The sequence below is a fragment of the Carya illinoinensis genome, chromosome 8, assembly GCF_018687715.1.
Source record: "Carya illinoinensis cultivar Pawnee chromosome 8, C.illinoinensisPawnee_v1, whole genome shotgun sequence".
NCBI classification, from domain to species: domain Eukaryota; kingdom Viridiplantae; phylum Streptophyta; class Magnoliopsida; order Fagales; family Juglandaceae; genus Carya; species Carya illinoinensis.
Window position 1 is genome coordinate 17,747,151 of NC_056759.1, and position 11,404 is coordinate 17,758,554.

Here is an 11,404-nt window from a genome sequence, read left to right on the forward strand (position 1 = left end):
TACACGGAATCACTTCCTCTAATATTCTATTTGTTTTTCCTTTGTCATTATTGCCTACCAAGTGTTTATGTATATGACTAAAAGAGGCTAAATATAGATTTTTCTATATTCTTAGCTTGCCTACTATACATCTATAATGAGAATGAATTCAAGAAACTGCCAAGATGCCTACTTCACAAATCTTCTAAATAACAATGAATTTTTCATGTAATCCACAAATGAGATAAATGAACAGTAACTATCTCTACCCATAGTTGAGGTTATTGAGATTGAACCTACTGGACGAAAATCACAACAAGGTACATATTTTAGTAATGAGCAAAATTTGATAGTTGTGGAGGGATGACTTGAAGTTTCCTTAGATGTGGTGTAAGTAAAAGATCAAAATTACAAGATGTTATGGAAAAGCATTTATGAATATTTAAGGAAAACAAAAAAATTCAACCTACACATAACTACACATTTTTAATGAATCAGTGATCGAATATTCAACAAGCGGTAAATAAGTTTTGTGGTTACATGGTACAAGTTGAAGGAATCAATTAAGTGGTTTTAATGAGCAAGACATAGTATCTTTTTCACCGTTTCTTGTTTCTTTTTTGGGATGTTGCATGTAGATGTGTACTTTGAAAAAGACGTGCACACATTGATTCATATTGCTTTTGCAAGAGTGCTCTTGTTGTATTCGTGTCTCTATTTAGATCATTTGAATTCTTATTATGTGATGTACAAATAGAAAAAAGAGTGGGACAGAAGGAAGTGGGTGTGGGGTAAGGCATTTATGGATGGTGGTGGAGAATGGAGATGCTCTGATGTTGGTGAGCAAAGATGGCTGATTTGCTGATTATCCCACTTAAGCCCATTGATTTTGGGCACAACTAACTGTTGGGATATATTGTTGAGTTTTCAATCCTATTTGTTTTATGTTTTTCACCTTTTCTTAACTTCATGGTGCTAAACTCCATGTAGATTGGCAAGGAAAAAGTCACGTACCTAGAATTAGTGGAGAAAACTTTCCACTTTGGGCCATGTTAAGATTTCATCCAAAGTGGGTAGAACATATGAAAATAGTAAAGCCAAGGAAAAAATACAGCCAATCTCAAATACTTCAACTTTGGATTCAATAAATTTAGGCGAATTTGGATCGACCAATAGGCCGTAAAGATGAGAAAGAGAAACGACAAAGAAAAGAAAGAATGGATTTGTATTCTCTCATAATACTAAATAAGATGAAGGAAGATAGAAAGAATAAAATAAAACTTTTTGAAGAAGCATGTGATCATGACAATAAGATGCTTCATCTTAGGAAAGAAGAATTGCGTTTTTTGCAAGATAAGGTGCTTGTTTAGTAGGAGAAAGTAATATAGAATGAAGAAAATAAAAAAGAAAGAATTATGACAATTAATACAAGTGCCATGTCTCTGATACTACAAGAATACTATCTTCAACGACAAATGGAAATCCTTGCAAGTCGTAAAGCTTAATCAAAGTAGTATATTTTGGAATGTATTTGATTCATTGTCATGAAAGATATTTTGAACCATATTTATTGTTTGTTGGCTTGTTTTTTTATGCTTCAAAGTAAGGACATGCAAAAGACATACTGCATTCTACATTTTGATGATAAGTAGCCCAATACTACTTGAATTTAGAACTCTAGAACTCTATAATATGAATTAAACCTTCAATAAAACAGTAACAAAGAGGACATACTAAATTCTTTGCATGTGAGAAATAGACGTTACACATTTTTCAAAAAAGACAAAAAGAAATGATAGTGCAAAGAAAAGTAAAATATTAATACAATCATACATGAAAATAAATGATGGTGCCATTATCCGAAAAAGTAAACAATCCATTGGGAGAAAATGAAAAAAATAATTTTACAAAGAAACTTGAGTTAAAGTGAATAAAACTGTGGAGGAAATATTTAGTTTTTTAGTTAAAGAATATAATTGTTGGAGAAACATAGCTATTAAAAAAATATATCATTTGGAAGAGTATGACTGTTGAAAAAATAAGACTGTTAGAAACTTATGTCCGTTGAAATAGTTAGGAATTTAAAAAATATATATCCGTTGGAACATTAAGACCATTGGAAGAGTATAACGGTTAGAAAGATATGACCATTAGAAAATTATGTCTATTGGAATAATAAGATTTGCTGGAAATTGACGTGCTATAATGTGTGCTTTTCTAATAAGGAATAAATATTCCAGTTACTATTAGGATTTTAAAAATATATATAAATTAAAATTAAAATTAGATATTTTAATAAAATAGAGATAAATTTAGTGAGTTTATTATTTGATGTCAATAAAAAGTGGTTAGCTAAAGTGAAAAAAGTGGATTCTCTAGCCGAACTTTGGCCAAAGTTTAGCCACTTCACTACTAATGTTCTTAAGTTTTTCATATGTTGCAGTTAAGAGAAGATATTAAATTATAGAAACGATATATATAGGAATTTAAAAAAAAAAAAAAAAAAAAGAGGTAATATGTGTAAACCAGAAACTATGTTTTGCATTTTGATTATTAATGTATAGTAGTAATGTCATATATTTAAACTTTACTATTTTGTTAAATATCTTTCACCCTCATAATTATAAACTTTAAAAGAGAAATATCGATGCAACGTGAATATTGTACTCTAATTTAATTTCTTAAAATAAAACAAGAAAACAAAATGTAATTACTATAAAATCTTAAATGAGAAAAAATTCTAATTTGATGAATATAAGAAAGATCTATTAAAAATTTGTTGACAATTTCCAAGACATGCCTTAAGACTGCCTATTTATAAAGAGCATTGACTGGTGCTCGTTATGGATTGTGGACAGCAACAAGAACAAAAGTATCAAACACTAAGAAAGATATACAAATTAGACACAAAGTTATAATATATATATATATACTTATATATTTTTATATATTTGAATCAGAGCTTGGGGCCCATAGATGTTTGCTTTTGGTTTTGATTTGGGAAATGCATATTTTTTTCCAAACAATTGAATCGGTATAAGTTCCAACATGTAAATAGATAGGATAAAGGGTTTTGCCTTTTTTTTGTATTTTTCTTTTTTAGTTTTGTTGTTGCCCCCGCCGCGGGCGGGCCCCGGGGGGGGGGGGGTGTTACTGTTTAACCATTTGTATACATTTCATGGATAAATTGAAAAAAGAAAAACAAATGAAATTTTAATGACTTTCGCAAGTGAAAGAAAAAGGTTCAGTTTTACAAAAGCTAGCACTGAATGGCCGGATATATATCACATCAAGTGATGCTTTTAGATTTTTCTTCCAATCTGTCGCTTCAAACTAGAGCTTGAGAATGAAATAATAAGCTCCGAGAGCCGGAAGACAAGGGTTAATGTCCTCATACAGGGGTGCAAGGTGGAAACCTATCTCCCATTCATTTTTCCTCACTTTTTTAAAACGAATACATATATTTAGGATTCCCCTCCTCTGCATTTCTCTTCATTGTAAAAAAGTGTCAGTCATGCATGAATTATTGTTTTGTGCACAGTTGAGAGAGAGAAAGTATTTCTCAGAGAGAGAGAGAGAGAGGATCAGAGACTCCCGGTTGCAGCGGGGTATCGCAGTTTATGATTAGGACTTGGGGATAATAGTTAAATAATATAACATGGATGGATGGATGGAATGTGAGAAAGTTATGGGTGTTTGTTTGTAGGCAGAGATCACAGAGAGAGAGAGAGAGCGCAATGAGATGAAAAGGAGGGTGTCTGAGTCTGATAACATATCTGACAAGAAATGACTACTGTACGTCCAGGTGGGCATGAATAAATGGGTGTGGAGAGGGGCTGCGTGTGGGTTTCTTGTCACACTTTGTCAGATAAAATAATATCTACTTCTACAGGTGTTCCTCAGAAAGAAGATCCAGCTCGATGATATATACAGAGTTTGAATAATGAGTCTAAATAAATACGAAATGTTAGGTTGAACAGAATCAGGGATACCAATTTTGAAGTCCAAGCTGTTGGGTAGGGGGAATATGTAACAGGCTTTGTTTTGAGATTACGAAAGCACGTGGTCGTAGGTATGACCCATGCATGTGCGTTAGGCTTATTACCACTCATAAAATCACTAATTCTAAACTATCAAAGGCAAGAAGATAAGTACAACTTGAGTCGCCTATGTTTGGTTTGATATCCAAAACAACTTTAAATTACCACCCGCAGAAGTACAACATGCCTAATTCATTCAAGATTAATTATTGCTGCTCGTTCACCTTTTGATTATTCTTTTCAGAAAACTTGCATTCTCATAATTTAGACAGGGAATAGATCAGAGAGATTTGGTGATCTTAATCAGCCAAAAACGAGAGAGAATGGTGTATATATGTATTTTAAAACCTCATTTTGTAGTGATGATGTGGGCGCCTCGATCCTTTATAAATACAATATTACTATCTCCAAAAACAAAAAAAAAACAAAAACAAAAAGAAATTAAAAAAGCCTCTACCATGTTCTATTATCATTTATCAAAGAGCAAGTAATACACAAGTGCTCCTAAGTAAGAGGCGCCCATTTAGGATTTGTGTCTGTTCGAGTCTCGATATATGTATATATATGATCTTCATGTTGCTTCGGTAAAGGGGTTTTTCATTTTCTCCTCATATTTTTTGACCTTTCCTCTTATCGTCCTTCTGTTCTCTACTCATGGATTGATTCTCTCTCTCTCTCTCTCTTGTTCATGCATGAACTAGTTCCTCATCTCCCTTTGCTCAACTCCAATCAATATTATTTTCCCCCAAAAAAGGATATATGGCTTCCATGAACTGGTTGGGTTTCTCTCTTTCGCCTCAAGAACTCCCATCGCAGCCTGCTGATCAAGATCACTCTCAAAACACCGAGCCTCGCCTCGCCTTCAACTCTGACGACATCTCCGGTACCGATGTCTCAGGCGACTGCTTCGATCTCACTTCTGACTCGACTGCTCCATCCCTCAACCTGCCTCCCCCTTTCGGCATACTTGAAGCATTCAATAGAAACAATCAAGCCCAAGGTTGTCTCTCACCACACACTCTCTTATCTCTTTCTCGTTTTTGTAAAGTTGAAGTCCTAAAACCCTAATCATCTATTTGATTCTTTGAAAGTCCAAGCAAAGGAAAGAAGAGAAAAAAAAAAACTTAGAAATGGCAATATTATAATCTTCAAGAAGTTCGGAGCTTTCGCTTTACCTTGCTTTTCATATTTTCTAAGAACCCAAGCTAAAAATAATATTACATAAGCAGAAATCTCTGATTTTTAACCATTTTATGCTGTTTTGCAGATTGGAATATGAAGGGTTTAGGGATGAACTCGAGTACTCACTACAAGACCACAACAGACCTGTCTATGCTAATGGGTAACCCGTGCAGTAGCCAAAACCTTGAAAACCAAAACCAGCCAAAGCTCGAGAACTTCCTCGGCCGACACTCTTTTGGGCATCACGAAAACGCCGCATACAATAACAATGGTGACTACATGTTCAATAACTGTTCCTTACAGTTACCCTCAGAAGCAGCAAACGGCGTGGAAAGCAGTGGCGCCGGCGGTTGTAGTGGTAGCATCCACAACAATAGCTCTATTGGTTTGTCCATGATCAAGACCTGGCTGAGGAACCAACCGGCACCAGCGCCTCAGCAGGATAACAAGAACGATGGTGCTGGTGCAAGTAGTGGTGGAAATAATGCAAGCCTAACAAGTGCACAAACCTTGTCGCTTTCAATGAGCACCGGATCACAGTCTAGCTCGACACTGCCACTTCTAACGGCGAGTACTGCTGGTGGTGCAAGTGGTGGAGAGAGTTCCTCATCGGATAATAAGCTGCAGAAGACAACATCTGGGCTTGATAGCCAAACTGGTGCTATCGAGGCAGTGCCAAGAAAATCCATTGATACATTTGGACAGAGGACTTCAATATACCGTGGTGTAACAAGGTGTGCTAAGATTTGTTCATCGATCAGTATTTTTTGCGTTCTTATATCTACATTTTACTTGTTTTTGTGATAATTAATGTTTCGAGGATTAAACTGATTTTCCAGGCACAGATGGACTGGCAGATATGAGGCCCATCTTTGGGATAATAGTTGTAGAAGAGAGGGACAAACTCGCAAAGGAAGACAAGGTAGAGCACATATCTTTTCTACCCATTGCGGCATTTCCAAAATCAACAGCTAGCTGGCGTCTCTTTTCGATTCCTTTTAATTAATAAAACATGACGTTGTGTACTCGTGCTTTCCTTATGTGGGTTTTTTTTTCTTTTTTCCATATCGTGATGTGGGGCATCCTCAACATTCTTGCAGTTTATTTGGGTAAGTGTAAAAGGACTGTTAGATATATACCTTTTTTTTCTTTCTTTGATCTTTCTTTCTTATTATTATTATTTTTGTTTTGTTTTGTTTTCTGGATCGAAATTTCACTTCAGCGTAGACAAAAAAGAAAAAGAAGGAATATTTTATGTTTATGGGCCACTTTTTTAATTTTATCTAGGAGGTTACGACAAAGAAGAAAAGGCAGCAAGAGCTTATGATTTAGCAGCACTAAAATACTGGGGTACAACTACCACTACAAATTTTCCTGTAAGTCTCCACTGATCCTGATCTTCTGGTCAATAACTTAAAGTGCTGATCAATTAGAGTTAAGTGACCGCCAAGTCATTTTATCTACTGGCTGTATTAGAATTAATCTCCCAATGTTTGCGGTAATATCAACATATATACAGTACTTTAACCTTAAGATAATGGGGAAATGTCAGGACTACTATATATATATATTGAAATGCATGCACATTATATATATACAATGTGTTCGTGTACTCCTACAGAGCATCGATCCCCGGTGAACGGGGGATGTTGTCCAATATAACCAGCGAAACGAACGGTTCTCCAATGTATTTAACCATTATATTAAGGTTCTGATTTCCGACATTTTGTCTTTCTTCCTTTTTTAACGACAAAAATTCAGATTAACAACTACGAGAAAGAGTTGGAAGAAATGAAGCACATGACCAGGCAAGAGTATGTTGCGTCTTTGCGAAGGTAAGTTTTAATTCGTGATGAATTGAGTTTCTCTACGCTTTACGCTATGATAAATTTAAATTTCTAAATTGACCAAGCAATATGAGTTTTTCTTGGTGCAGGAAAAGTAGTGGGTTTTCACGGGGTGCATCTATTTATAGAGGAGTGACAAGGTAATAAGAGTTTAATGTATTTATTAAAAATAATAATGATACGTTTAACTGGGAATAGTGTGCATGGTTTTATACATAATTAATGCAACCTTGAACCTACTTCATGAACTTTGGTTCTGTTCATGCATGCATGTTTTCCCACCTCCTTAATTTGTTTGGTTTTTCGTTTTCTGGAAATCTCGTATATATTTAGAAATGAAAAAACCTATCGTACTGTTCCTATTGGAGTAGTTACTCGTCAGTAATCTTGACAGGGTATGATGTGGCCGTTGCAATAGTACGCATGTTCTTAACTTCTTATATACAGTTGCTATTGGTTTTTGTAACAGACACCACCAGCATGGACGATGGCAAGCAAGAATTGGAAGAGTTGCAGGGAACAAAGACCTTTACTTGGGAACTTTTAGTGAGTTCTTATTCCGCATGTGAATTACTTCGTTCTTTGAAAATAACCTTATGGTGTGAACTTCGTAAATTTCTATATGGAAGATGAGAGATGTGAAGCTGTGTACGGAAGAGCACCCTATCCTAATGCAGTGATATTATAGTCGAAGAAAAAAATAAGAAAGAATTACATCGAAAGAAGATACAAATTAACAGCCACCAGACTGCATTACGTATTTAATAACATTATCGGGTCTGGTTTACGTTCAACTTCATTCCATTTGCTTATTAAATGTAGGCACCCAAGAAGAAGCAGCAGAGGCCTATGACATTGCTGCCATCAAGTTCCGAGGACTGAATGCAGTAACAAACTTTGACATGAGCAGATATGACGTTAAAAGCATACTCGAGAGCAGCACTTTGCCCATTGGTGGGGCTGCGAAGCGTTTAAAAGATGTTGAACAGGCTGAGATGACTGTGGACGGGCAAAGAACAGATGATGAAAACATCACTTCTCGGCTAACCGATGGAATCAATGGCTATGGTAGTGCTGTACACCATGGCTGGCCTACTCTTGCATTCCAACAAGCTCAACCTTATAGCATGCACTACCCATATGGGCAAAGGGTTTGGTGTAAGCAAGAACAAGATTCTGAAGCTCCCAACAACTTTCAAGATTTTCATCAGTTACAACTGGGAAATACCCACAATTTCTTTCAGCCTAATGTTTTGCACAACCTAATGGGTATGGACTCAGCTTCTATGGAGCATAGTTCTGGCTCTAACTCTGTCATTTATGGCAGTCAAGGAGGCGCAGATGGTAATGGTGGAGTTGGGTATGGAAGCAATGGTGGCTATGCAATCCCAATGAGTACGATAATTACCAACGATAGCAACCAAAGTCAAGGCAATCACGGTACTTTTGGTGATAGCGAGGTGAAGGCACTTGGTTATGAAAACGTGTTTGCCTCAGCAGATCCTTACCATGCCAGGAACTTGTATTATCTTTCACAGCATTCATCGGCAAGTGTGGTTAAGGCCAGCGCTTATGATCAGGGCTCGATGTGCAACAATTGGGTGCCAACTGCTGTGCCAACTCTAGCGCCGAGGTCAAGCAATATGGCTGTTTGCCATGCAGCAGCTCCAACTTTCACGGTGTGGAATGATACCTAGCTAAAGAATGAAAGGGATGAAAAATGGATTGGAAGAGTGGACAATGTAGGGAGAAAAAAGCATGTACACACTACTGATTTCCTAGTTTTGATTTTTCATTCTCCTATCTTCTAGTAATTTACTAAATGACCCAAGGAAGATAGGCCTCTTTTTTTTTGTCTCCTTTGTGAGTTCTAACTTGCAAGCGTGCAAATTTTATAAGGGTCTAGCTATAGTAGCTGAAGTTCAGCAATAGCGAGTGCATGCTCTCACTTGCTATGAATTTTGGGAGCTTCAGTTCAAAATGGATGGATCCTCGGAAAGTTTTTATTTACACCAGCCTTTGTCACATTGAATAACATAACGATTAGATACAAAGAATGGGGTTTTCCATTTGTTCGTTCCATGTTTCTACAAAAGCGAGAAGGTACTTTGTTAAAGTAATTCTATATATTCGGGATCATGCTTTGCCTAATCATGATGCATATATTATGCTACCAATTAATTATTGATTAAGCACAAAAACTCACTAACTATACATGCATGAGAGATAATTCATTAATTATGCTACCAATTAATGTTTCACTAAAACCTTATCATGGTCAGGTCACAACAAATAATGCAATTCGTATTATAAGAAAAATGTTTATTTACTTCCAGTTATGTTTTGTCAAAATGATTATTTTATGTTAAAATGTGTCTACTTTCATCATAAATACTCATTTTTGTCGCAAATAACTAGTCATAAATACCCATTCCTCTTGTAGTGCCATTTTAAACTTAAGGATATATATATATACACATGTACACTTATGCTAAAGATTATGTATTTAAGCCCAAGAGTAGTACTAACCCTACAATTAGTATGATTTTATGAAATTAACGACAAATTAAGGTTGGTGTGGTTTTTGTTTTTTTGATACAGGGGTGGGGGTTTCAATCCCAGATTTTTTATTTAGAAAACCGTGTTGTATGCCATTAGGTTGTTAAACTCTTGACAAGGCTGGTGTGATTGATTTCACATGATCATCATGCAAATACTTATTAGCAGCAGAATTTATGGGTGCATTAAGTGAAATTATAAATTAGTTGCATGTGAATCATGTGTTGCTCGATCGGATGCTATTTAAAAATGGTTGTTTACTTGGTAGCTAGCTAGAGACGTTGCATGTAGTACTTATATTAAGTGATTAAATGAAACTTCAGTTGTAATTAACTTAGTCTATCAGTAAAATGTAAAATATGTCCAGCCCTTGATCTTTACGCGGTTCCAACATATACATCACTTTATCAATATATATATATATATAAACATATACATCACGTGTATAATAGTAATAATTCCAACGGCCGGCCAGTTTCTATATATTAATGCCTGCTCGAACTCTCACATGAGTGTACAATATGATCACGCCGTTTTAGTTTCGTTTAGAAATGAAAATGTTTCATTTCATCCCATCTCATTATTATAAATTTTTTAAATTTTTATACAAAATACATATATATAAATAATTAAACTTCTTCAAATTTCAAAATAATAATAATATTAAAAAAATATTATAATAATATTTTATTTAACTTTTAATTTTTATTTCAACTCACTATCCAAATTATTTAGAATGATTTGAGGATTTTTCTAGTTTGCAGCTATCGACTCTGAATTAATAGGGAGGAAACTATATATATCGAGTGAGCTTTATATTATTATCATTAGGGTAATGCTTATTCCACGTACTATAAACGCCACTGATTTTTATTTTTAACATAATGATTAAGAAATATTTTTAAATGATGTTGTGATTTTTTAAATATTTAAAAAATATATATATAAACTTTTTAAAAATATTTTAAACTATTCGGTGTGGCTAGTTCAATGCATGGCTTTGATCTGTACATGTAGCAGACGGTACTTCTCGTTATCAACTTATCATGACATTAATTTACAGTACTACAGCTTATTGATAATCAAGATAATTAATCATTAATTTCTTAGTGGTTTCAGTTAATTATCCATGATTTAATATTGTAGTTAGCATGAATATATTCGTTTGGTACCATACTGGCTAGACTAGTATCGCTTCCTATCGCATCAGGGTGCATGACAGTCTTAAATAATGATCAGGACATACGCACGGTAATTACCCTCGTCGTATATATATTATATACTATATGGTACTTGGAAGTGTTTAAAAATAAATTAATTTTCTTAAAAAAATAAAATCATAAATCTTGCGAGAAGATCGAATCTGAATTAATACATCCTCCCTCGTAAAGGAAAAGTTCATACAAAAGACACAATAATATAAGTAGTGCTAATGCTCAGAAAAGGGTTAAAAAAAGATAAGAAAAAAAAATCGCAGTACTACCAAAGGATCAAAAGATCATAGCAAAAGGAATTAAGGAACACCCCATTAATAATCAAGTAGAGAGAGAGAGAGAGAGAGAGAGAGAGAGAGAGAGAGGAAGGGCAGAAGTCTCATAAATAAAGTTTAACCATGTATAAATATTTTAAATGACATAAGAGTACAAGAAGTTAAAGCGCACATAAGGTCATAAGTAGCATGCATGAAAACCGAGGAGGCAATATTCAAAGGCACAAAATAAAGCCAGTGGGAACTGGGATTGCATTGGAGAAATCAGCGGAGAAACCGTGCCTTCTTGGAAAGAATACCACTACCAG

At 34.9% G+C, this 11,404-nt stretch overlaps 1 protein-coding gene across 1 annotated transcript; it reads left to right on the forward strand.

Annotated features, from left to right (window-relative positions):
* The first annotated feature begins 4,243 nt into the window (after positions 1 to 4,243).
* Positions 4,244 to 9,058, forward strand: LOC122318311 (AP2-like ethylene-responsive transcription factor BBM). Its single transcript, XM_043135552.1, has 9 exons — positions 4,244 to 5,019; positions 5,287 to 5,935; positions 6,041 to 6,123; positions 6,302 to 6,310; positions 6,489 to 6,577; positions 6,963 to 7,036; positions 7,138 to 7,188; positions 7,518 to 7,594; positions 7,871 to 9,058. The coding sequence occupies exons 1-9, from the start codon at positions 4,779 to 4,781 to the stop codon at positions 8,743 to 8,745; spliced, it is 2,148 nt and encodes a 715-aa protein (XP_042991486.1). The 5' UTR covers positions 4,244 to 4,778; the 3' UTR covers positions 8,746 to 9,058.
* Positions 9,059 to 11,404: the final 2,346 nt, after the last annotated feature.

Coding starts and splice junctions, on each gene's coding strand:
- LOC122318311 (XM_043135552.1), top strand. CDS start 4,779: ATGGCTTCCATGAACTGGTTGGGTTTCTCTCTTTCGCCTCAAGAACTC. Junction 6,578..6,962: donor CTACCACTACAAATTTTCCT/GTAAGTCTCCAC, acceptor ACAAAAATTCAG/ATTAACAACTACGAGAAAGA. Junction 7,037..7,137: donor TATGTTGCGTCTTTGCGAAG/GTAAGTTTTAAT, acceptor TTCTTGGTGCAG/GAAAAGTAGTGGGTTTTCAC.